The 25325-nt window shown below is 36.6% G+C and overlaps 1 protein-coding gene across 6 annotated transcripts in view; it reads right to left on the bottom strand.

The window, feature by feature from the left end:
- The window catches only part of eys (eyes shut homolog), a 307886-nt gene that overhangs the window by 53786 nt on the left and 228775 nt on the right, over window positions 1-25325 (bottom strand). For all 6 annotated transcript variants that reach the window (XM_049472628.1, XM_049472623.1, XM_049472625.1 and 3 more), the window contains one exon: window positions 18512-18662. In XM_049472628.1, the coding sequence (XP_049328585.1) occupies window positions 18512-18662 (151 nt within the window). The remainder of the gene's footprint in view (window positions 1-18511; window positions 18663-25325) is intronic.

The following is a 25325-nucleotide window of genomic DNA, read 5'->3' as shown; positions in this document are numbered from 1 at the left end:
CAAACTGACAAATCAAAAACCAAATCAGTTAACCACATCAGCAAAACCAAACCAACCAACTCAACAAACCAAAATCCAAACCAACCAAACACCTTCCTAACAAACCAACCAAACCAATCAACAAACCCACCAACCAACGATTAAGATGCTTCAACGTTAAATTACAGAACAGCTTCTGTTCAAAGCAACCAAAAACCAAACCACACCAACCAAACAAAATAAAACAAGAAAAAAAAAACTACTTCTACAACTACAAGAAACAAACTATCAATTATCAAATTAACCAAAAATTCTTTAGTCAAATAATTTGAAGGAGGACTGTAATTTAGTTTAGGGTGCAGAGCATCATCTTCCTCTGTCTACGTGGCCTCACTTCAGATTTGTTTCATTCCTGATATATTTTATTACATTTCATGATCTATTATATTCTCTATATCTGCTTTGCCGGGGCTCCGTTATCCTCAGAAGCGCGAGGCTCAGCTGAGAAGTTTCTAACCACGGCAGCAGCCGTACGGATTGAGATGTTACAGAGTTATATTACCAAACAGCTTCTGTCCAACACAATCAGGCGGTTGGTGATGGTCTATCAGGAGGACGGAAGGTGCGCTGGCTGAATGAAACGCTATGCAAACCTGAGCTCAGAGCTGATGCAACGCTACAACATATCAGCAATAGTCTTACAGCTGCATTACTTCAAACAGTGCAACCTGAGATCACTCCAACCCACAGCCATTAGTCTCTGTGCTTTAATAATGAGATACCGCACAGCCAACCAGGTACTGACCTCCTTCACACAGTCTAGCTCTGGACTGGATTCAGCTTTACTGATCCAGTGCTTATACAGTTACAGCATGGTAGACGTGGAAATACTTGAGTTAAATGCACTTTATATACTGTATTTTATATACATAAATATGAGTTTTATTGAAATTAAAGTATTATACTCTCATGCAATTGCATTTTCCAGAGTACAAATGAAGCGGCTTAAAACCAACCAACCAAACTAATGAAAACAACCAAATACAAAACCCAACCAAACAACTGAACTAAAGATATTCACCAACTATTCAATTAAATCAACCAACCAGCCATATAAAAACTAACCAAGCTAATCAATCAAAGCAACCAACCAACCATAAAATCTAATGAATTATATAAACCAAACAATTAGGCCAACCAAGCATTTAAAGCAAGAAATCAATCAAACTAACCATATAATCAAAATAGCCAAACTATCCAAATCAACCATATAAACTAACCAATCAGGTTAAGCAAGCAAGCCAACTATACAAACAACCATTTAAGCCAACTTATCAACCTTACCAACCAATCAAACCAACCATAAAACTAACCAAATCAACCATAAAACCCAACCATATAAACCAACCAAGCAAAACAAACATTTAAACTAACAGTTCAACCAAACCCACCATAAAACTAACCAATTAAACCAACCCTTTAAACCAACAAATCAAACTAGCCAACCAAACAAACAATATAAACCAACCATTCAACCAAAACTAGCCTAACTAACCAAATCAACCAAGCTAATCAACCAATCAACCAAACACTTTAAACCAACAAATCAATCAAACTAGCCAACCAAACCAACAATGCAAACCAACGATACATCCAAACTAGCCAAACAAACCAAATCTACCATATAATCCAATCATATAATTAACCAATCAAACCAATCAAAGTAGCCATCTAATTTCCAACTAATTAAACTATGACAACAAATTTTAACCCAGTCGGGATATCACAAGAAGTGAAATCACAGCTAAGTGCTCAACAGTCTACATTCACAAAGCCCAGCTTTTAATCAAAAATATAGGTCTAAATGTTTTTTTTTTTTATTGAACTGCCATATATTGTTGATATTTTCAACAGGAAGTGTGTAAAATATTTAAATTAAAGCTAAAAAATGAGGCCAGGTAGATGGTAATAATGGCCTGTCCATTGGAAAAAAGTCGATTTCAGGCCAGAAAAGGGTGAGCACCCCTGATGCAGCAACCTAGCAAACCAACTAAGCAATCAAACCAACCGAGAGAACCATCCCATAAATCATCCAAACAAATTAGCTAATGACAACAAAAAAAAAGACATCCATCTAAGCCAAATGAACAAAACAACCAATCAAAAGAACTTAACGTTGTAAATGCTTGGCTGCATTGGAAATGATGGTTAGCCTCAATGGATTTCCGATTGAATATAAAGGTTAATTGATATGTATTCAGTGTTTGATTGATGATGGACTCAAACATTAAAAATACTGAATGTAATAGAGGCCTGTAGGTCTGTGGGTTTTGGTGGTATTATGTTGTATTATTATCTCCTCTGTTTTCTCTCTTTTGGGGGGAATTTTTCAGGTAGAATACCATTCTTTGAAAGAGTAGTTCTGCTGTTGAATTGTGGAATAGCCTTTACACTGACTGAAAGACCATCACTGAAACTGGAGGAGCAGATATTTGTGTCAGATGATTCATCACACATATCACAGATGAATATCACAGAACCCGGAGTGTTCTGCAAGAAAAACAAGTACACACCATCTCTGAAAACATCTGGAAGCTGAGATATCAGCCAGAGGGGAAGAACTGATGTTGTAATATGGCCAAGGAGTTCTTGTAACATTTACTTTTAACATTATTTACAGTGTATTGTACCAGTATTACACAAGTAAGATATTTCATATGTTTATTTTCTATCCCAACAACCAAACCAACTAAACCCACCAAACAAACAAACCCACCAATCATTCAATCAAATCATCCAAACACACAACCAAACAAGACAATACAACCAATCAAACCAAAGCTACCAACCAACATCCCAACAACCAAACCACTAAACCAAACAAACCCAGCAAACATCCAACCAAACCACCCAAAACCTCACCAATCATTTAAACAAATCACCCCAAAACTCAACCAAACTAGACAGCCCTAGACAGTATCAACCAAACATACCATCAAACCAACTTACATCCCAATAACCAGATCACTAACCCAAACAAACCTACCAAACAACAAACCAAACCAAGTTAACCAACCAACCCACTGATCATTCAACCAATCACTCAAAAACACAATCAAACTCGACAATTCAACCAAACCAAATAACCAAACCTACGAAACATTTAGTCAAACCAACCATCTTAACAACTAAACCAAAACCAAACTAAACCAACCAAACAAACCCACCAATGATTCAATAAAATCACCCAAAACCCCAACCAAACAAGACAATATAACCAACCAAACCAAAGCTACCAACCAACATCCCAACAATCAAACCACTAAACTAAACAAACTCACCAAACATCTAACCGATCACCCAAAAAAACACCAATCACTCCATCAAATCCCCCCAAACTTACCAAACTAGACAATCCTAGATAGTATCAACCAAGCATCCCAATACCAAACCACTAAACTAAACATATATAACAAACATCCAACCAAACCAACTAAATCAACCAACCAAAACCAACAATCTTTTAACCAATTTACTCAAAAACTCAATCAAACTTGACAAGCCGACCAAATCAAATTTCAACCAAAACCAAGAAACATTCAAAACAACCAACACCCCAACAACCAAACCAACCAATTATTTAATAAAAAACACAACCAAACAAATCAAATATCAAACAAACCCACCAAACATCACATCAAACAATTCCAATAAAAACCCAACCAAACTAACCATCCAATCCCAACAAAAACATCCAGCCAAACCATTCAAACCAACCTCACATCTAGAAGTATTTGTATAAAGGAGGAATAAGACATGTCATGTCAATAAGACAAGTCATGTAAAAAGAAAAAAAGCTTTTTATAACTGTTTAATGTTTAATACATATCAGTTTTTTGCAATATGTGGTATTTGTTTGTAACCCTGGTTCTACATTATGAAGCGTATGAGATAAAAGTCGCTAGTGTTGAATTACTGCAGTGTAGTTTCAGGTGTTTTACTGCGTTTTGTGTACAAATCTGTTACACTTGTATTGTGAAGACTGTTTATGTGGTACTAAATGTGTGTGTGATGAATGTTTGTGTGCACAATTTCTGGCAAAATGAGCGTAAAACAGTAAAGCTGGTTATATATTATGAAGCGTATGAGATAAACGCAGCAGGTTTTGTGTTGTGAGTCTGCAGAGCTGCGTCTGCTGAGCCTGGAGATCCATTACCTGCAGAAAACACAGTGAAGAATCTGACCCAGTCATTCCTCACACAATACAGAGAATACAGAGCTGCTGGCAACAGATGGCAGTAAAACATCACACTGAGGAGACTTCTTACTAACACACGTATAAACACACACACACACACACACACTGCAGCTTCAGTGATGGGTGTAAAAACACTGAGAATAGAGGGAGAAGGAGCTATTTTCTGCACTGCATTCCCAAAGTCCTGCAGGATGGGCATGAATGCCAACAACAGAGCAGATGTAGGCAAACCGTGCCCTCCTGCTGCTGCCCACATAGACACAGACGCCGTCGAGGGGTGAGTACCAATTCACGTCTGGCTGACTATAAAGGACGCCTAAATAGGCCAAGCCTTTACAGCACTAATCGCTGGGTTTTAACCAAAATCTGAATATTCCAGATAAAAAAAAGCAATGCAGCCCAATACGCTAAAGCCCACCACCTACCCTAGAGCTTAACCACCAATCCTACAGCTCATCTGCCTACCCTGGAGCTTAACCACCAATCCTACAGCTCATCTGCCTACCCTGGAGCTTAACCACCAATCCTACAGCTCATCCACCTACTCTAGAGCTTAACCACCAATCCTACAGCTCATCCACCTACCCAAGAGCTTATTCACCAATACTACAGCTCATCCACCTACTCTAGAGCTTAACCACCAATCCTACAGCTCATCCACCTACTCTAGAGCTTTTCCACCAATCCTACAGCTCATCCTACTACCATAGAGCTTAACCACCAATCCTACAGCTAATCCACCTACCCTATAGCTTAACCACCAATCCTACAGCTCATCCACCTACCCTATAGCTTAACCACCAATCCTACGGCTCATCCCCCTACCCTATAGCTTAACCACCAATCCTACAGCTCATCCTACTACCATAGAGCTTAACCACCAATCCTACAGCTCATCCTACTACCAAAGAGCTTAACCACCAATCCTACAGCTCATCCACCTACCCTAGAGCTTAACCACCAATCCTACAGCTCATCCACCTACCCTATAGCTTAACCACCAATCCTACAGCTCATCCTACTACCATAGAGCTTAACCGCCAATCCTACAGCTCATCCACCTACCCTATAGCTTAACCACCAATCCTACAGCTCATCCTACTACCATAGAGCTTAACCACCAATCCTACAGCTCATCCACCTACCCTAGAGCTTAACCACCAATCCTACAGCTCATCTGCCTACCCTGGAGCTTAACCACCAATCCTACAGCTCATCTGCCTACCCTGGAGCTTAACCACCAATCCTACAGCTCATCCACCTACTCTAGAGCTTAACCACCAATCCTACAGCTCATCCACCTACTCTAGAGCTTACCCACCAATCCTACAGCTCATCCACCTACCCAAGAGCTTATTCACCAATACTACAGCTCATCCACCTACTCTAGAGCTTAACCACCAATCCTACAGCTCATCCACCTACTCTAGAGCTTTTCCACCAATCCTACAGCTCATCCTACTACCATAGAGCTTAACCACCAATCCTACAGCTCAACCACCTACCCAAGAGTTTATTCACCAATCCTACAGCTCATCCTACTACCATAGAGCTTAACCACCAATCCTACAGCTCAACCACCTACACAAGAACCTGTTCAACCACCAACCCTATAGAAAATAGTCATAATGTTATGTTTAATTGGTGTAAATCCATGCAATATGTAGGTGTTTAGCTGCTGACCGCTCTGTTATCGGCTGATTCCCGGCTGTTTATTCTGCTCTACATAAAAAAGGGAATAATTATGTCCGCTAGGGACGTAAGATCAGCTGTAATAAAGGACATAACGGAATGTGCACTGCACTGCCCCATGCTTGTTGACCTTTCTATCCACAGCGTGAATGGAAATTTCTCTCACTTACTTACACACACACACACACACACACACACACACACACACACACACACACGCCCACTGAGCACAATGCGCTAGGGGAAAACATGCAGGCTACACAATACGCCACGTAACCCAGTTGTTAACCCGTGAGCTGAGCGGACCAACATTAGCCGTGTTAGATTATACTCGCTTTCACAAGCCTCCCGGCTACACGTCGCAACTTTACACGCAGCGCAACAACAATCCTGCACCATTACATACAGCGCAATACAGCACTCAATAGGACACACACAGATATTAATTATTCATTACTGAAAGAAATACAGCTTAAAAATAATTAAATGTGCAATAACAAATTATATAACAATTACACTGCTGTATTGTGATATTATGTTTTAATACATATAATATATGAAACTAAATACTGACATAACGATAATATAAATGGGACACTACATATGCTATGGTACCCCATGGAAACCACATAGCGACACCTTAGCGACCAACAGTTAGATCATAGCAACACGTACTGTATGTAGCAATGGCTTAGCAACAGCACACCAACACCTTAGGAAACAACAAGCAACCTTAGTAACCACATCACAACACCACAGAAATCAATAGCTATGCCATAGCAAAACCTTAGTAACCAACTAGCAACACCATATAAACCAAGAGCTATAATACAGCAAATCCTTTGAAATCACCCTAGCAACACCATATAATCCAAGATTTATACCATAGCAAAAGCTTTGTAACCACCTAACAACACCATATAAACCAAGATCCATAGGAAACTTGAGTAATAAACTACCAACACCATATTAAACCAAGAGCTACACCATTTCAAAACCTATGTAATCACCAAGCAACACCATATAAACCAATAACTATTCCATAGCAAAACCACCTAGCAACACCACAGAATCCAATAGCTATGCCATAGCAAAACCTTAGTAACCACCTAGCGATGTCATATAAACCAAGAGCTATACCATGGCAAAACCTATGTAACCACCTAGCAACACCATATAAACCAACAGCTATACCATAGCAAAAAAGCTTAATATCCACCTACTAACACAATAGAAACCAAGAGCTACAACATAGCAAAACCTTAACTACCACTTACCAACACCATATAAACCAAGATTTAAACCATAGTAAAACCTTAGTAACCACATAGCAACACAATAGAAACCAATAGCTATACTACAGCAAACCTTTTAAACACCTACCAACACCATAGAAATCAGGAGATATGCCATAACAGAACCTTAGTCCCCACCTAGCAACACTATAGAAACCAAGAGCTATACCTTAGCAAAATCTTAGTAACCACCTACTAATTCCATAAAAACCAAGAGCTATCCACCTACCAATGAGATATAAACCAAGAACTATACAATACCAGAACCTTAAAAACCACCTAGCAACACCATAGCAACCAAGAGCAAACCACATCCATAGAAACCAATAGCTATACTACAGCAAAATCTTAGTAACCACCTAGCCACACCATAGAAAAAAAGAGCAACCACCTGGCAAACCTTAGCAACCGCATAGCAACTATTTAGCAACACTATATATCAAGCACACTATATCAATATGATTGCAACCATCTAGCAACACCTGAAAATATTATTATATTATTATAATATTCTACAATTATAAAGCTGTAATATAGAGGGTATAGTTTAACAGCAGGTGGTCATAATGTTTCGACTGGAATGTTTAAGGTGTGATTTGGTGTTTCCAGCGTCTGCATGGTGCAGTTTGCTGCAGATCTGATGAGGACTGCAGCGAGTAGACCGCTTACACACAGCCCAGTCAAATTGTGATCACCAGGCATGAATTAATAAAATAATCAGATGAATAAAAGATCAGATGGAGACGAGTGGAAGCATCAAACAGTGGGAGCGGTGTAGCTCGGCTGGGTAGCAGTGAGAGGCAGGTGTGCGGGTTCTGATGTTCTGAAGGTAAGGAGTGTAATACCTGAGAAAGGTCAGGTTCGGTGAGCCAAATCCTTCTCAACACTGCTGTCAGAAAAAAAAAAAAAAAAAAAATATATATATATATATATATATCTCAAAAACGCTTCTTTAAGACTTGATTTTCTCTCTGAGAGTTTCGGACAAAATCTTCTCTTTACAAAAGGAGAATCCTACTTCTCAATAGAGGTGTAAGAAAAAAGAAAGAAGATGGATGATCTGCTTGAATTTTTGCACCAGGAGTAAAGCAGCATAAAGTTATCCAAAAGCAGTGTGTAAGACTGGTGGAGGAGAACATGATGCCAAGATGCATGAACAAAACTGTCATTAAAAACAAGAGTTATTCCACCAAATATTGATTATTTCTGAACTCTTAAAACTTTATGAATATGAACTTGTTTTCTTTGCATTATTTGAGGTCTGAAAGCTCTGCATCTTTTTTTTATTATTTCAGACATTTCTCATTTTCTGTAAATAAATGCTCTAAATGAGAATATTTTTATGTGGAATTTGGGAGAAATGTTGTCTGTAGTTTATAGAATAAAACAACAATGTTCATTTTACTCAAACATAAACCTATAAATAGCAAAACTAGAGAAACTGATACAGAAACTGACTCAGAAAACAACAGTATTTATTTAATAAACACATTTTATTTAATTAATATTGCAATATTGTACAGATTCTGAAAAACACAGTATTAAAGGGTATATTGGGCCCTAACCCCTGTCTTGTGATACATATTGTCTACTAAAGATACTAAACTAAAAAGAAAACAACAAAACAACAAAATAACATCTTTTGCTATCAAATTCTCACAAAAAAGTGTTAAAAAATTAAGTTTAGATATAATTAAGACAGCAATGATATGCTATAATAATAATATTAATAATATAATGGCTCTCTTTTACCTGTTTTAATAAAACTTAATGTATAAGTATTTTAAAAAGACAAACATAATTATAGATACTTGATGGTCCTTGTTAAATTACACATATATATGTGTAAAAAAAAATGAAACATTGAGATGATATACTATAATAAATATAAATAATAATAATGATAATCTCTACTTGTTATAAAAAGAAATCAGTCAAACTTAAATGTAATCACCTAAAAGACCATCGAAATTATTATAATGATGAAACTGGCACTCATCAGGACAGCCCCAAGAAAAGAAGAGCAAGAGTTCCCTCTGTTGCACAGGAAAAGTTTATGAGTTATGAGCTTTAGAAGCTTTAGGGATATTAAAATTAAAATTAAGTTGGACAGCAATGATGAACTATATTGATGCACAAAAATAAATATATTATAAATACATATAAAAGCCTGAATATTACAGCAGCGTTAGCTTCATACAGTCATCAGTCTGAAGGGAAACTGTGGGAGACAGCAGGGTATAAATGAAGTATGTAAATGTAATACTCTGCAGCTGAATGCGAGTGATCTGAAGAGTATTTCTGAATATCGCGGCCGGCGCTTTGCATGCGTTAAAACGAATAAGTGGTGGGAATGCGATGGCGTAGTCGGCAGGATCGCCGCAGAGTGAAGCACCTGACGAGCTTTTCAATCTTCATTCAGCCACCAAATATCTCCCATAATTCTCTGGGACTCATTTATAAACATTGATATCTGAAGTATCAGACAGACTCATCACGCAGACTGAGGTCTGAGGAGATAACGCTAGCGGTGTTTAGCTACGTCAGTGTGGGATTAGTGGTGCTTTTATAGATAACTGCAGTTTTTTTCAATAACCGATTCCTCTGCAACCAATCAGAGAGGTTCACAAGCCTATTTTTTGTTATCTCTTAATGTGTTTGAGAGCATCAGTTGTAAGTAGTGAAGAGGTAGAGTTACAGGTATACAGTGAATAGAGATATTTGAGATTATGTTCTAATCCAGATTATGAGAAGCAAAAACTACTCAACTAATTTTTTTTTTTTAAAAAGGCTTAAAGAAAAAATGAAGGTCTGTCAATCTGAAAAGAAAAAATTGAAGAACTTTAAAAGTATCCTCAAGCGCAGTCGCAACACTTATAAAGCCAAAACTTTATGATGATAAAACTGGACCAACAAAAATGCTCAAAAATGATGTAAAAAATCTTTTACTATAATAATGATGATGATGATGGTTTTGTAACCTATTAGAATAAATACAATTAAGAAATGAAGATTAATCAGTCAAACTTTGAAAGTATTTTCAAGTGCAGTCACCGCAACGGCCATGCAAAAAATTATAGTGATGAAACTGGCACTTATCAGGAAAGGAAACACCCCAGGAAAGGAAGAGCAAGAGTTTCCTCTGTTGCACGGGACAAGTTAATCAAAAAGTGTTACCATCCTCAGAACATAAGCAAATTTACAGAGTATTTTGTTTGTTTAAAACGTTTAAGTTACTACATGATTCTGGATGGGATGGATTTTCAAAGTAGGACTCTATTAGGAACCTCCACATCTCTCTATAATCATTTATTTCTCCTGGTTTGTTTTATCTAATTTATCTATTGATTTATCAACTTTGCAAAAAATAAATGACAGCATGGATTTCAATAAAAAAAATAAAAATCAGAATCAAGATTGCTTTGGTTGGTTTGAATCCCGGTTATGCAGCTTGCCATCAGCTGCCAGAGCCCTGAGAGAGCACAATTGGCCTTGCTCTCTCTGGGTGGGTACAGTAGATGACGCTCTCTCTTTCCCTTTATCACTCCTTATAGGGTGATGTGGATCAGCACTAGGCTGCGTGTGTGAGCTGATGTATAGGAACCGAGTCGCTGCACTTTCCTCCGAGAGGAAAGAGGCGGAGTCTAAATTCACATGCATTAGAGGAGGCATGTGCTAGTCTTCACCCTCCTGGTGTTGTGGCATCACTAGTGATAAAATTAGAAATACATTTAAAAGAAAATTAGAATTAGGAGCAAATTCTCATCATCTAAAGCCTCGTCCTCCACCAACAAACGACAGAGCCCCTCCCCCTCCCCGCCGGAGCGCTGTAATGGGGTGGATGAGCTGCTGACGGAGTAATTGGGAAGTGCAGTTTTGACACTGGGCTCAGGAGGAAGGTGCTGCGCTCTCCGGCTCCACATTAAGATTCCGGTCGAGAGCCTCCTGGCTGACCTTGAATTGGCGGCTGCGTCACGCTTGATCCCATCAGATCTCTCCGGCTCAACCGGACTCGCGGAGGTGACCCCGCGCCCAGAAATCAAGTGGCAGAATTATTGATATTTGTCCAACAATGCTGAGTTTATTCCAACGGGTCTGATAGGAAGAGCAGATTAGCGGCGGCGCATGTCAATGTCAGGAGCTTTCGGGGGGAGGGAGGGGTGGAGGAGGGTAGTGGAGGGGTTGCTGGGTGGGTGGAAGGGTTGCTGGGTGATAGAGTGGGGCAGTTAACTATCTAGTGGGCACTTGTTAAATCCTCGCTGTTGGAGGTTAGGACGCTGTAGTAAAAGGGTGTGTCGTTAGCCGTTAGCGGCGGCTGCTAATTCGGTGATTAAATATTCAGCAGCTCCTGGTGAGCGTGATTAGACGGGTCAAGTGGTCCAGGAGTCGTGAGACTGATGAACGGTTCTGTGACTGCAGGACTTATATTACCGCTCTTTAAACCGCACAGCGGTGGAGGAATTATGATTATAACAGGGGATTTAATATTATTATTATTATTATTATTATTATTATTATTAACAGAGAAATCAACGCTATTTAGGATCAGAGTGTTTCCAACAACATAACATTCAAACGCTCAAATCTTATAGACTGAATCCATTTATTTTCCTAAAAATATAGAAAAACTTCTGCTTTTTTACTACTTAACATGTTTTACCACTTTTACTTTGGGTCCTGAATGTAGGTTAATTTTTACACGTTAAATTGCATAGCTTAAAATTACAGGTTAAATTTGACATGTTAAATTGTATATGTTACCAAAATATAAAATTGTATACAACCATAATACCAGAGTCTGGTAGCTAATTAGCTTTAATTTCTTTACAACTTGATTGGGGCTGTTTATCCACCATCCAGACTATCCTGGGTTACAAGTTTTCATCCGTTTTTCTGTTCCAATTTACATTTCCACCAAATTATATCAAATTACAGTATCAGAGCTCAGCTCTGTCTATTAAAAGAAGATAAAATAATGTTTTAAATGCTCTTTAAACTCAGTCCAGACCAGAACGTACAGTAGAAGAGAAGAGAATTAAAAACAAAAAAAAGAAGAGAATATTTTGTCACACTTTTAAAATAAATAAAATTCTAAATATATATAACAAAATAATTGAACTGGAATAATATCAATAAAAGTATTAAATTATAAATATGAAAAAAAAGTTAAATGTTGAATAGTTTAAGAAAATATTACAGGTTAAATTTTATATGTTGAATTTATCTTTTACAAGTAAAACAATATAGGCTAAACTACGTACATATTGCACATGCACAATTGACTTAAAAAAATCATTATTTTACTGATATGGTTAAATAAAAAAAGTTACATGTGCCTTTTTTATATGTATATATTTTTTTAATCAATTGTTTTGAATATTTAGAATTTCAAGTCAATATTAAGTATAAAAAAATCTGCATATTGAATTTACAGGTTACATTTTACATAATGAATTTTGCAGGTTAATTTTTAAATGCTGAATTTATATGTTGCATTTACATATGTTTGATTTTACAGGTTAAACGTTACAAGTTGAATCTACAGGCAAGTTTTACAGGTTACATTGCTTAAAAATTAATTTTACTTAAATGTTTTAACTGAAATGATAAAATTCTAAAAACATACACTGTTCTTTTGCTCCAAAAACATTTTGTCAGTTAATTTCTAGGTCATTTTGTCCAGAATGAAGGAGTTAATAAAGGAATGAGCTGCTGTTTCTGTATTTTTACAGAGCGATGGCCTCTCTCAGCACGTTACTCTCGTCTCATTGGGCTCGGCGGATTCTCAGTACACACAGCAGGAGAAGGTGACTTCCTGTCCTAACCTGCGACTTCACAAATCTCATCTCTATTATCTAGGCCAGGGGTCGCTTCACACGGCTCTTATAGCTTTACTCTGTGGGTCTACAGCAGAATTCAGAATTTATAACAATAAAATAAAGCGTCTGAAAGTGTTGAAGCCTTGATGTTTTTCCAGAAAATTAAGTATTTCTCCTAGAAAATTATTGTAATTACACTTGTTTTGTTATATACACGTTTATTTCATTTGTGTGTATTGGAACAACACAACAAAAACAACAGATAAAAAGCTGAAATATACAGCTCTGAAAAAAATGAAGAATTTTATAGTTTATAGAATTTTATTCTATAAACTACAGACAACATTTCTCCCAAATTCCAAATAAAAATATTGTAATTTAGAGCACTTATTTGCAGAAAATGAGAAATGTCTGAAATAACAAAAATAGATGCAGAGCTTTCAGACCTCAAATAATGCAAAGAAAACAAGTTCATATTCATAAAGTTTTAAGAGTTCAGAAATCAATATTTGGTGCAGAAACATGTAGTAAACTTATAAGTGTGAAACAAACCAAAATACCAGAGGTAAGTAACTAATTAGCTTTAATTTCTTTAAAACTACATTGGGGCTTCTTATCCACCATCCGAACAATCCTGCATTGTCAAATTTTATCTTCCAATTTACATTTACACCTAATTATATCAAATTACAGCATCAGAGCTCAGCTCTGAGCATTGAAAGAAGATAAAATAATGTTTTAAACACTATTTAAACTCAGTACAGACCAGAAAATACTGTAAATATGGCGAGATTAGCACATCTGGCTAGCTAAGGTACATTTAGCAACTTTGCTGACAAACTAATTAGCTAATTGAACTACGTTCAATCAAAACTATCAATCAGACTTACCGAACCTTTCCAGAACTTCAATTTTAGTTTCTTTTTGTCAATTTCTGTCCTTTTAATCCGGTTTCAGGTGTGAATTTTATACTGTCCACATCTGTTACTCGCTATAAGTGAGTTTAAATGAGCAGCACACGCTTTAAACAAAGTTATTTAACAAAATCATTGGCAACTTTTAAAATTGTGTGTATTATAAACACAAAATAAAACCCAATCTGACTTTTCCCTCCAATATTCAGCGTGTTCCTGTTGATAAATTTGGTCTATAATTGGACTCCCTCAATTTGGGGACTGGAATATTCCTGTTTAGTGAAGCATCAAGATCCGACTACCTACCGCCCAGCATCAGATGAAGCAAATCAGCTAAAACTCTGTTGCCAGGCAACCCCTCCTCTTTCTCAGCGAAGGGTCACATTAAGGTCATCTGAACATATTACGCAATACCGCTCTGATTATGATAATGAAGTACATTTGTTCTACGATGACAACAAGCTGAAATAAATAATAAAAACCTAATTGATTATTGCTATTACTGATCTTTGGAGAGCGGTTATAATTAGAAACCATCCTGAAACGTAAGCGTTTCACGCTGTGGTCAAGCGGCCGTACGCGCTAAATTCTGATTATTGTACTTTTTCTCTCTGCCACCATCAAACTGGGATAATAAAAATAGATATTCAACAAAGCAGAGCACTTTAGAGTAGGTCTGAAAGAGAATAATTAAAAACAGTGCTTATAAAATGAAGGAGAGCTTAAAAATGTAAAATGACTAAGTTTTAAATAGACAACAAAACAACGAAAGTGTGATTTTGCTTTAATCCTGCTGAAAATGACCAATAATTAAACAAAATAATGCATAGAGCTACTGTGTTCAACAGCAAAATTAACTATTTCTTCAATTTAAAGGCAATATATTATGCAAAACTGTTTCTGTCAACCCCCACCAGAGACCCAGTCTGTTTACTGTAAACCTCAGACCTCAGTACACAGCTTTAGGATTAGCCAGCAGACTTCTTCTGAGGAAGGGATCTGGACCTACTGTTTGTGGCAAGTCAGCAGATGAGGGACGTGTAAGAACTTGTTAGCATGAACTAGCTTGTTCATGCTTTGCAATTTAGCACAAGCTAACACTAACGTTAATGCTAGTGTTAATGCTAGTGTGCTTATTTGCATAAAAGTGACAGAGCCCTTACAACAGCTCGTTCTGAAAGGGACTAAAACTGGTAAAAAATAAAATAAAATAAATAGAGCTGGTGAGATTTTTATCTTTACGTAAGAGTGATTCTGTGCAAAGAACTTCATTAAGATTGAGTAAATGGACATGCTCTTGCTTTCACTATTAAACATAAGTTGTGTTGTTTTACTACCAATTCCTTCCTGGAAGATGTTTCCTTACTGTCCTTTTACTTTTTAATAATACGTTGGACAGTTCTTAACCTGATTTTAGTAGTTTCAGGTGATCAATCTCCTTAGATGTTTACTCTGCATTATTGATGCATACTAATAATTAATTAAGTCTTTCCACTCCCTGCATCAGTTCGGGTTAAATACAGTAAGTTGTTGCCAGCTGAAACATATTAATCACCACTGCAATTATTATAATCCAATAGGAGGCTCTTGCCTTTTAGCTTAAGTAGATTATAAAGCACATTTTATGCGACACTAGTAAGGAACAGGGGTCACCGTGTTTCCCTTCTAATTCAGCAGATCAAAAGCTAAGCTAAGTTGAATAAACAAAATTATAATTCTTAAAAAAAAATTACATTTTCTTTTAGAGTCAAGCGAGTGCTGTATGTTAATCACTACACAGATTTTTCTCCTAAAAACTCTGGTAAAAGAGCTAGCGCTTAGCACAGTTAGCAGCTAATGCTAATACTGCTCCAGCCTCGGTGCTGGAGAAACTTTACTGAAACTCGTTTATAATGTTGTACTTCAGTGGAGTTGCTTTACTGCTACTTAATACTTAAGATTGGTAAAATTCATACATAAGGAGCACCGGATTATAAGAAGCACAGATGATTTTAGGGAAATTAATGGATTTTAAGTGCATTTTTAGTACTGAACATATAGCTAGTAGTATTAAATAAAAGTCACAGATTGGATCTCACTGCAGTTTGAACCACATGTTTAGCTATGAATAGCAAACAAATCCAAATTATATAAAATTTCACCCCCATACTGAGGTAAAAATGCCCTTTTCCACAAGCCTGAGCACTTTAAACCCTGTTTATATCAGAAGCAATTAGGAATGTTTCTGTCAAAACAAACGAGAGCTTATGAAATATGAAATAAGAGCACTTTTGTCACAGATGTTTCACCATTATGTAACTGGTATGGAGGAGTCAGGCTGGGAGCGCATGAAAAGTTAAACACAGCTTTGATGCTTCATCCACAAGACATCAAAACTCCAATAAGAAAGAATTCACATGATGAAAACCAGCAGCGCCGCGTGTTCAAATTCATAATCCGCATTGTTTAAAATACGCAGAGACATAATAAAACTGAGATTACTGCACTGAGCTGATATACCAACAGTGTTTAGTATCTGATATCAATCAGATTAATTTAGATTCAGAAGTACATTAAGGGGAATAACTACATTTAATCATTTTTAAATAACAGTAAATAAAAGATAAAAATAGATAAAAATAAAAAAATAAGAAGAAAAGTAAGAAGTATACAACTTAATATAACCGATTACGATCAAAAGAAGATTAATACAATAAACATCAGTTAAATTTGAACTAAAAACAACTTTTACATAGTATAAAATAAAATTAATAAATCAGTAATAATAATATTAATAATAAACACATTAAAATAAGTTAAAAAGTAATAATACAAAACTAAAATAATAAAAAATAAAAAAATAAAAAGGAAATAAAGAACTAAGAGAAGAACTAAAACAAGAAATAAAAGTTAAATAAGATTGAGTAAAACAGGTACTTCAAGAAGAACTAAAATAAGAAATAAAAGTTATGAATAAATAAGATTAAGTAAAATAGATACTAAAACAAGAACTAAAAGTTAAAAATAAATAGGATTAAGTAAAACAGGTGCTAAGAGAAGAACTAAAAGGTAAGAATAAATAAGATTAAGTAAAATGGGTACTAAGAGAAAAAATAAATCAGGTACAGTCTGTCTGAAAGTGGTTAGATATTAAAAGTTAAAAATGATTTAGTGACTCCAGTGAGCTTTAGTTTTAGTTTTAGTGTTTCCTGTAGTGAATTCCAGCTCTCTGGTGCTGCTCTGAAGCTAAAATCAGAATCAGTTCAGTAAAAACACTATAAGGGCATTTCTTTAGAATAGAATAAAGTCCAGGATTTGTTAGCAGCCTTAGCCTAGCGTCTCTCTGCTACACAAACTCACAGATGCAGATCATCAGTAGGATTTTTTAGTTTTTTTAGTTTGGTACCTGCAGTGAGATTTTATAGTTTGCAGTGGAAGGTGCCAGAGGCGTCGCCTGGCCTGAGCTTCCGGGGTTATAGTCCTGAACAGATTTTAACGAGGCTCAAACGTAATATTTGTAGAAAAGTCACATATTTTCTGTCAGGTTTAGTTCACTCACTTCTCATTTAATGCATTTCATATATTAGCTTTTACAGACCCGTCCCAAATCACTCCCTACACCCTGCACACTCTCCCCTAAAATCTACTCTCTGTTCAGAGACCTACAGAGTGCATTGGGCCCAATTTTAGTGATCTACAGTGTCCTGTATCTTTAGTATCATAAAGGCGCAAAAAAATAAACTTTCCACGGTTTGAAATGTGCAAAAGGCATGTACTAATTATCTTAATTAATCATGGGTGTGTTTAATTTTGGGTGTAATGTGAAATAAACCAGTCAGTGTACCACTTGTCTACTTCCTTTAAGAACCAGGTGAGCTCTGACTTTGGCACGTTCGTATCTTAACAGCGCGGCAATTTTGCACATCTCAGCAGAGGATACTGCACTTCTTCATTCTGGCCACTCTGGTCACTCAATAATCACACCCTCTGAAGTTCCCTATTATAATACATTATATCATTTTTATAGTTTTACCATATTTTGCACAACTAGTTTATTAACTGTCCACTATTTATTTACTGATCTATCTATCTATCTATCTATCTATCTATCTATCTATCTATCTATCTATCTATCTATCTATCTATCTATCTATCTATCTATCTATCTATCTATCTATCTATCTATCTATCTATCTATCTATCTATCTATCTATCTATCGTTCGTATAAAATTAAACTGGAATCACTGATTAAGATCCTAATAACCTGTGTGATATTGAATAAGAGGAGGTGAAGGTTTTATAGGATTTTTGATTTTGTGTAAGAATTATACAATTGGTTTAACAGAAATCAGACCGTTTCTAAATGTATTATTATGTATTTTTGCCTGGAATTTGTCAAAATGCTATACAAACATTTTTATTGATGTGCTGTAAAATCTGTAGTATTACCCGGCACTGAATTAATTACACTTAAGTACCTTAGTACCCCACCTCCTGAACTCCCTCAACTAAAAATTCTTATTTTTGAAAAAGTGAATGATGCTAAATATTCAAAAAAGAGCAGCAGCACTCACCTCACTGTTATCGGCACCACGGTGTTATTCTCAATGTTCTGACTGGCAGCGCTGTGCAGGACGTGGACGCCACCGCAGCCCAGTCTGGCAGTTGGGCGGCCATCTTGGAGGAAAATGTGGAGGAAGCGATCGCCGAAGTTCTGCTCCTGAGCTGAAAACATAAAAAAAGACATTAAAATAGATTTTTGTACTACAAAGATACTTATAGACGATACTTTCACACGCCTTGTGATGCGAATTGCTACCTTTCACCTTGCCAATAGTCTATTTTCACATCTTCCATCTGTGGCGTTTAAACAGCAGCAGAGCTTCTGAATATATCTACACTCATGGGCGTGGTGTTCTGGAAATGAGGTGTGTTCAGGTACATTTCTGGAGTTTTGCTTGTTTATCTTGGTAACAGAAAACACAGGAGCCCCACTGACTGAATACAACCCAGACAGACACCAACAGTCAAACACACATCCAGGTAGCTGCACCATTAAAATAGCAATCTGCCAAAGTCTGAGCTCACCTGGCTCTTAAAAGAAATGACAAGTGACACACTGATTGGTTTATTTCAAGTAATTAATTGAATTAGTATATGCCTTTTGCTCATTTTGAGATACGCAAGGTCTACTTTATTCTGTCGTTATGATAGCAAAGACACACCGACGCCCTAAATCAAGCTGCACGGTGCACGGTTGATGGCTTGCCTACAATGAACTGTCTGCATGGTCCTTATAATTTTTGGTTTAGAGCTCACAAGGTCAGTTCTTTCCTAAATAGCTCAGTAGAGAAGTGACCGGTGCCTCTGGACATGGTGAACAGAAGGCATCTCAAGCTTTTTACTCTTTAAGTAAAAGTGTAAAAGTATTGGTTTCGAAACTACTTAAAGTATAAAAGTAAAAGTAATGTAAGCGGAAAATATAAAGCCATTAAGAACAAAAGCTTAGGCCACACCCACAGAGTCCTATAGTGCACTCCCACCTTCTTTAAAACGCATTTTTCTTAAAGCCATAATGACTATATAATGTTAAAATATTAAAATGATAATGTTTATAGTATAATTTGGGATGCACCAGGCTGTTCCCTAGTGTTTCAGTTGCATATATGCCCCATTGTAAATGAATGTATTTTAGTAGAATGTAAATATATTAAAGAAGAAAGTAAATACTTTTTATCATGTTTTACTATACCAAAAGTCCATTTTACACCGTAGTTCTCCTTTAAGGAGTCTCAAATTGAAGAACCCTTAAAGATACTTGTGGAACTTTAAGCATTGCATCACATCGCACTGAAGAACAGATGAACATATATTATATAGAAAAACAGATACAGGACTACAGTCTGTAATTATTAAAGAACTACACACTGTCCTATACGATTAGTGTAGCTGAAATAATATTAAATAAGGGTAACGGTTGTAATGTTATGCTCGATTAGTGTGTAGACTGTAACATGGCTGGTTCTGGTAGACGATGGCCGATAACAGATTGATGTAGACGTCCATTAAGCAAGGCGTTTGATAGATGTAGGGTGTAGATATGCTTGGATTAGCAGGAGCGATGTGGGAACTGCTTAGGCAATAAAGGGCTGAGGCAGGAGGATACGCCGCTGCACGCTACAGAATCGCTGCACGCTTCAAATCCATCGCCGGTTCCGGCGCCCACCTGTCACCTTCCCTTTGCGGCGCAGTGTTTTGAAAACAATTACATTTCCTCCAGGACAGCTGCTCCCCGCAACTCCCCGCTCATTTCTTCACCACATTTCCTCCTTTCTTCGCTCGCGGGACGAGGAAATGACGAATTACTGCTCAGTGTCCCAATGGCCCCTTTACCCGGCGCCGGGCCTAACCGAGCGTTCGTCCTTTTCCTCAGTAGCCGTCACCTGTTCTCCCCATCCACCTCCTCCACCCGTCCTCACGCCCCACACGCCCCCCCACCCTCGGGCTGACAGGTGGGACCCGGGGGGAGTCGGCGGTGCCGTGTTCAGGCAGGGGTGGGGTAGATATGTTGGAAAAGAGAGATACGAAGATCTACAGAGAAGATACTCCTCCTGTTTTTTATGTTTTGACAGCTCACATTTGTGGCGTTCGTAAACAACCGATGTTTAGCATTAGCATTAGCATTAAAAACAAATGCTCTGTAAAAACCACCTGCCTGTTATTTAGGTATCCGAATACTTGGCAACCGATAATTGTATAATTTATACAGAACGATTTACGATTAGAATGGCTCCGCTGAGGTAAATGCATGATTAGAATAGCACTGTTGAGGTAAATGTACAATTTTAATAGCACTTCTGGGGTAAACTTATGATTAGAATAGCACTGCATAGGTAAATGTGTGATTAGGACAGCACTGCTAAAGTATATACAAGATTAGAATAGTACTGCTTAGGTTAATTTTGAAATAGAACAACAGCGCTGATCAAGATATTTGATTAAATAATTTAAATTTTATTATTAAGATATTTATTTAAAGAATTAAACAAAAATGTTAATGTTTTTGACCAAGTTAGCAATACTGAGGTAAATAATAAATGTAATTTACCTCACCGCTTTAATGTTATGGCAGAACTGGGTGTTTTTTCCATTAATTACCCTAAACTTTGACCTCTTAGGGTGAAATTATTCACCTTAATTCCTGAATTCACTCGGCTGTTCATCCATCAAGCTCATTACTGTTCACCGCTGGGAAAAGTCCGGAGAAGCGGGAGCGCTAAATTAAACCGAGCGCTCCGATAAGACCAGAGGCCAAAGTTACGAGAAAAGGCAGGAGATATATAACGCCACCAAACCAGAGATAATCTATAAAGGGAATTGATGACAGACAGCGACACGAGATAAACGCTGTCAGACAGCCAATGGCAGGTGAGCTGCTCTCGCTGCAGCTAATCTGACAGGGTGGAGTTAAAAACCAATCAGCTAACTCGACATCAAGAGCGATCTGGTTCTGATAACACCGACCCAAACCAGCCCAACCGGCAATTACAGACACCACTCATCTGATTAACGCTTTATTTAGGGGTCAACTTACATCCAGAACAGTTATTAATGTGGATAAAGTGGACAAACTTACATTAAATTACCGTATTTTTAGCACTATAAGGCACACTGCATTATATGGTGCACCATCAATGAACATCTATTTTCTGGTCTATTTTCATATATAAGGTGACTTTTTTAAGTGACACTAGTAAGGAACAATGGTGTCACCATATTGTTAATCTACACAGATTTCTCTCCTGAAATCATTTACGTTTATTTACAGTAAGCTTAGACAGCATCTAAGTTCAACAGCGCGGTTAGCAGCACTTAGCGCTAGTAACAGGGCTACAATGAGAAACACTGAGTGTTCCGGTAACACGGGGCGCTATAAGCCAGTGGTTTGTCACATGTAGCTTGTTTTAACATGTAGAATACAGTCTGATATACTCACATCTGAATGCCAAAAGAGCTAGCACTATGCTAGTACTGCTGCTCCCAGCCTTAGTGCTTCTTTCACAAATAAAGTTTAATCTACAGTTACAGTAGATACAGAATCACCAGCACTGTAATACTCCTTACATTTTTAAAAACATTTAGAATAATTTCAGCAAGGTAATTCCACCAAATATTAATTTCTGAACCTTTAAAACATTAGCATTGTTGTTTCTAAATTAATATGAACTTTTATTTTTGTATTATTTATTATTTGTTTTATTTTCTGTAAATAAATGTTCTAAATAACAATATGCTGTATTTGGAATTTGGGAGAAATGTTGTCTGTACTTCATAGAATAAAACAACAATGTTGATTTTACTCAAATATAAACCTATAAATGGCAAAATCAGAGAAACTGATAATTTTGAAGTGGTTTCTTATTTTTTTCCAGAGCTGAAACCAGAAATTAGGCCTCAAATATGGCGGCACAACAAAAATAAGTCATGTGACTGAAAGCCTACACTAGAACAGAAGGGAATGTCAGCATGGCGTCCGCGCTTCTCTACAGTAATTGGTGTGAACGGTGTGTTTAATGTAAATAAAAGTGAACGTGAGTAAACGTAGACGTGATCTGTGTTCACCAGCGCTTGTTTTTGAAGACTCCTCTCGGAGACGTCCTGTCAGGAGTACACTCTGCTCACTCTGCTCTTCAGAACTGAGAGAACAACATTCATTATTCAATCTGCAGTAAACAGAGCAATTACAGCCTCAGAACAGCGTCTGAGACCCACTGATGACTAATATTCTGTTTAGAGCTCCGGCTCCCAGTTACAGAGAGAGAAATCAGGGAAAATACGTGGATTTTCTCCTCAGTGTGGAAGGAAACGATGCTGACGGGTCTCTGATCTGTTTACTGTCGCCTCACATCAGCGCTCATCCACCACACGTCTCACTCGTATCTCACACGTATCTCACAAGTAGGTCTCGCACAAGAACTGTTCTTTTAATGGACAATAAATCAAATGCATTTCAGTTACTGTAGTAGTACTAGCAGTGTAATTAGTAGCAGTAGTGGTATTGCTATTAGTCATACTAGCAGTGTAAAAAGTAGTAGTAATATTGAGATTAGTATTGTTAGTAGTGCAATTAGTAGTAAAAATATTAATAGTAGTACTAGCAGTGTAATAAGTAGTAGTAGTAGTAGTAGTATTGATATTAGTATTACTAGCAGAGTAATTAGTAGTAGTAGTAGTAGTAGTAGTAGTAGTATTGATATTAGTATTACTAGCAGAGTAATTAGTAGTAGTAGTAGTAGTATTGATATTAGTATTACTAGCAGAGTAATTAGTAGTAGTAGTAGTATTGATATTAGTATTACTAGCAGAGTAATTAGTAGTAGTAGTAGTATTGATATTAGTATTACTAGCAGAGTAATTAGTAGTAGTAGTAGTATTGATATTAGTATTACTAGCAGAGTAATTAGTAGTAGTAGTAGTAGTATTGATATTAGTATTACTAGCAGAGTAATTAGTAGTAGTAGTAGTAGTATTGATATTAGTATTACTAGCAGAGTAATTAGTAGTAGTAGTATTGATATTAGTATTACTAGCAGAGTAATTAGTAGTAGCAGTAGTAGTATTGATATTAGTATTACTAGCAGAGTAATTAGTAGTAGTAGTAGTAGTAGTAGTAGTAGTATTGATATTAGTATTACTAGCAGAGTAATTAGTAGTAGTAGTAGTAGTATTGATATTAGTATTACTAGCAGAGTAATTAGTAGTAGTAGTAGTAGTATTGATATTAGTATTACTAGCAGAGTAATTAGTAGTAGTAGTATTGATATTAGTATTACTAGCAGAGTAATTAGTAGTAGCAGTAGTAGTATTGATATTAGTATTACTAGCAGAGTAATTAGTAGTAGTAGTATTGATATTAGTATTACTAGCAGAGTAATTAGTTGTAGTTGTACTAGTAGAAGTAGTAGTAGTAGTAGTAGTAGTAGTAGTTATCGTAGTACTAGCAGTGTAATTAGTAATAGTAGTAGTATTTATATTAGCTGTACTAACAGTGTAATTAATATTATTAGAAATATTGATATTAGCTGTGCGAGCAGTATAATTAGTAGTAGCAGTATTATTAGTAGTACTAGCAGTACAATTAGTAATATTAGTATTTCTATTAGTACTAGCAGTGTAATAATAGTAGTAATATTGAGATTAGTATTATTAGTAGTGTAATTAGTAGTATAATATTAATAGTAGTATTAACAGTGTAATTAGTAGTAGTAGTATTGACAGTATTACTAGCAGTAGAATTGATAAGTAGTACCAGCAGTGTAATTAGTAGAAGTGGTATTGATATTAGTATTACTAGCTGTGTAATTAGTAGTAATATTGATATTAGCAACATTAGCAGTGTAATTAGTAGCAGTAGAAGTACTGATATTAGTATTACTAGAAGTGTAATTAGTAGTAGAACTAACTGTCCAATTAGTAGTATGATTTATATTAGAAATACTAGCAGTGTAATTAGTAGTTGTATTGATAGTAGTAATAGAAGTGTAATTAGCAGTATAACTAAAAGTCTAATTAGTAGTAGTAGTAATGATAGTACAAGCAGTGTAATTAGTAGTAGAACTAAAAGTCTAATTATTATTAGTAGTAGGATTGATATTAGTAGTACTAGCAGTGTAATTAGTAATTTTTTTAACAGCAACAGTAGTAGTAGTAATTAAAGTAGTAGTACAAGAAATGTAATTGATACCAGTAATAGCAGTAGTTTTAGCAGTGTAATTAGTAGTAGTAGTAGTAGTAGTAATAGTAGAAAATGTAATACAGTGGCTTTAACATTTAACACTACAGAACCCAATAAAATGTCACTCTGCTCCGTATAATAATAATAATAATAATAATAATAATAATAATAAATGATATTTAATCAGGTGGGTGATCTCTGTTTCAGTTCTGCAGGATGTGGGTTCAGCAGTGGTCTAATTGTCAGGCTGAGGGAGAACTATTTCTGGGTTTATCCTGTAAAAAGCTGTGTTGTTATGAGGAGAAAGAGGCCACCCTGCCGGCCGGGCTCCTCCACCTCTCTCCACCCGTCAGCAGCAGAGAGGAGGTGCCCATAGAAACGTATAGTTCATTAAGAGCATGTCAGCGCCACTGAAATAAGAGTTCTGCACTAAATGAAGGCGGTTAATGAATGTCATCTGTGTTGACCTTCTCCGCCACACATTGTTGGGATCTCTGAAAGGGTTTCTATGGTGAAATTAGATCAGGCTGAAGTGTGTGTGGGGGGGGGTGATGGGATGGTGTGATGGTGGTGTAAAACGAGGCTGTTCTATTCTCTGAGACAGAGGAAAGCTGGAGAAAGCTGGAGGAGGTCCAGAACACGGTCAGGGCAGG

The sequence above is a fragment of the Astyanax mexicanus genome, chromosome 25 (assembly GCF_023375975.1).
Source record: "Astyanax mexicanus isolate ESR-SI-001 chromosome 25, AstMex3_surface, whole genome shotgun sequence".
Taxonomy (NCBI): domain Eukaryota; kingdom Metazoa; phylum Chordata; class Actinopteri; order Characiformes; family Acestrorhamphidae; genus Astyanax; species Astyanax mexicanus.
Note: the sequence above shows the minus strand (reverse complement) of the source record. Positions and strands in the feature narration are given on the sequence as shown.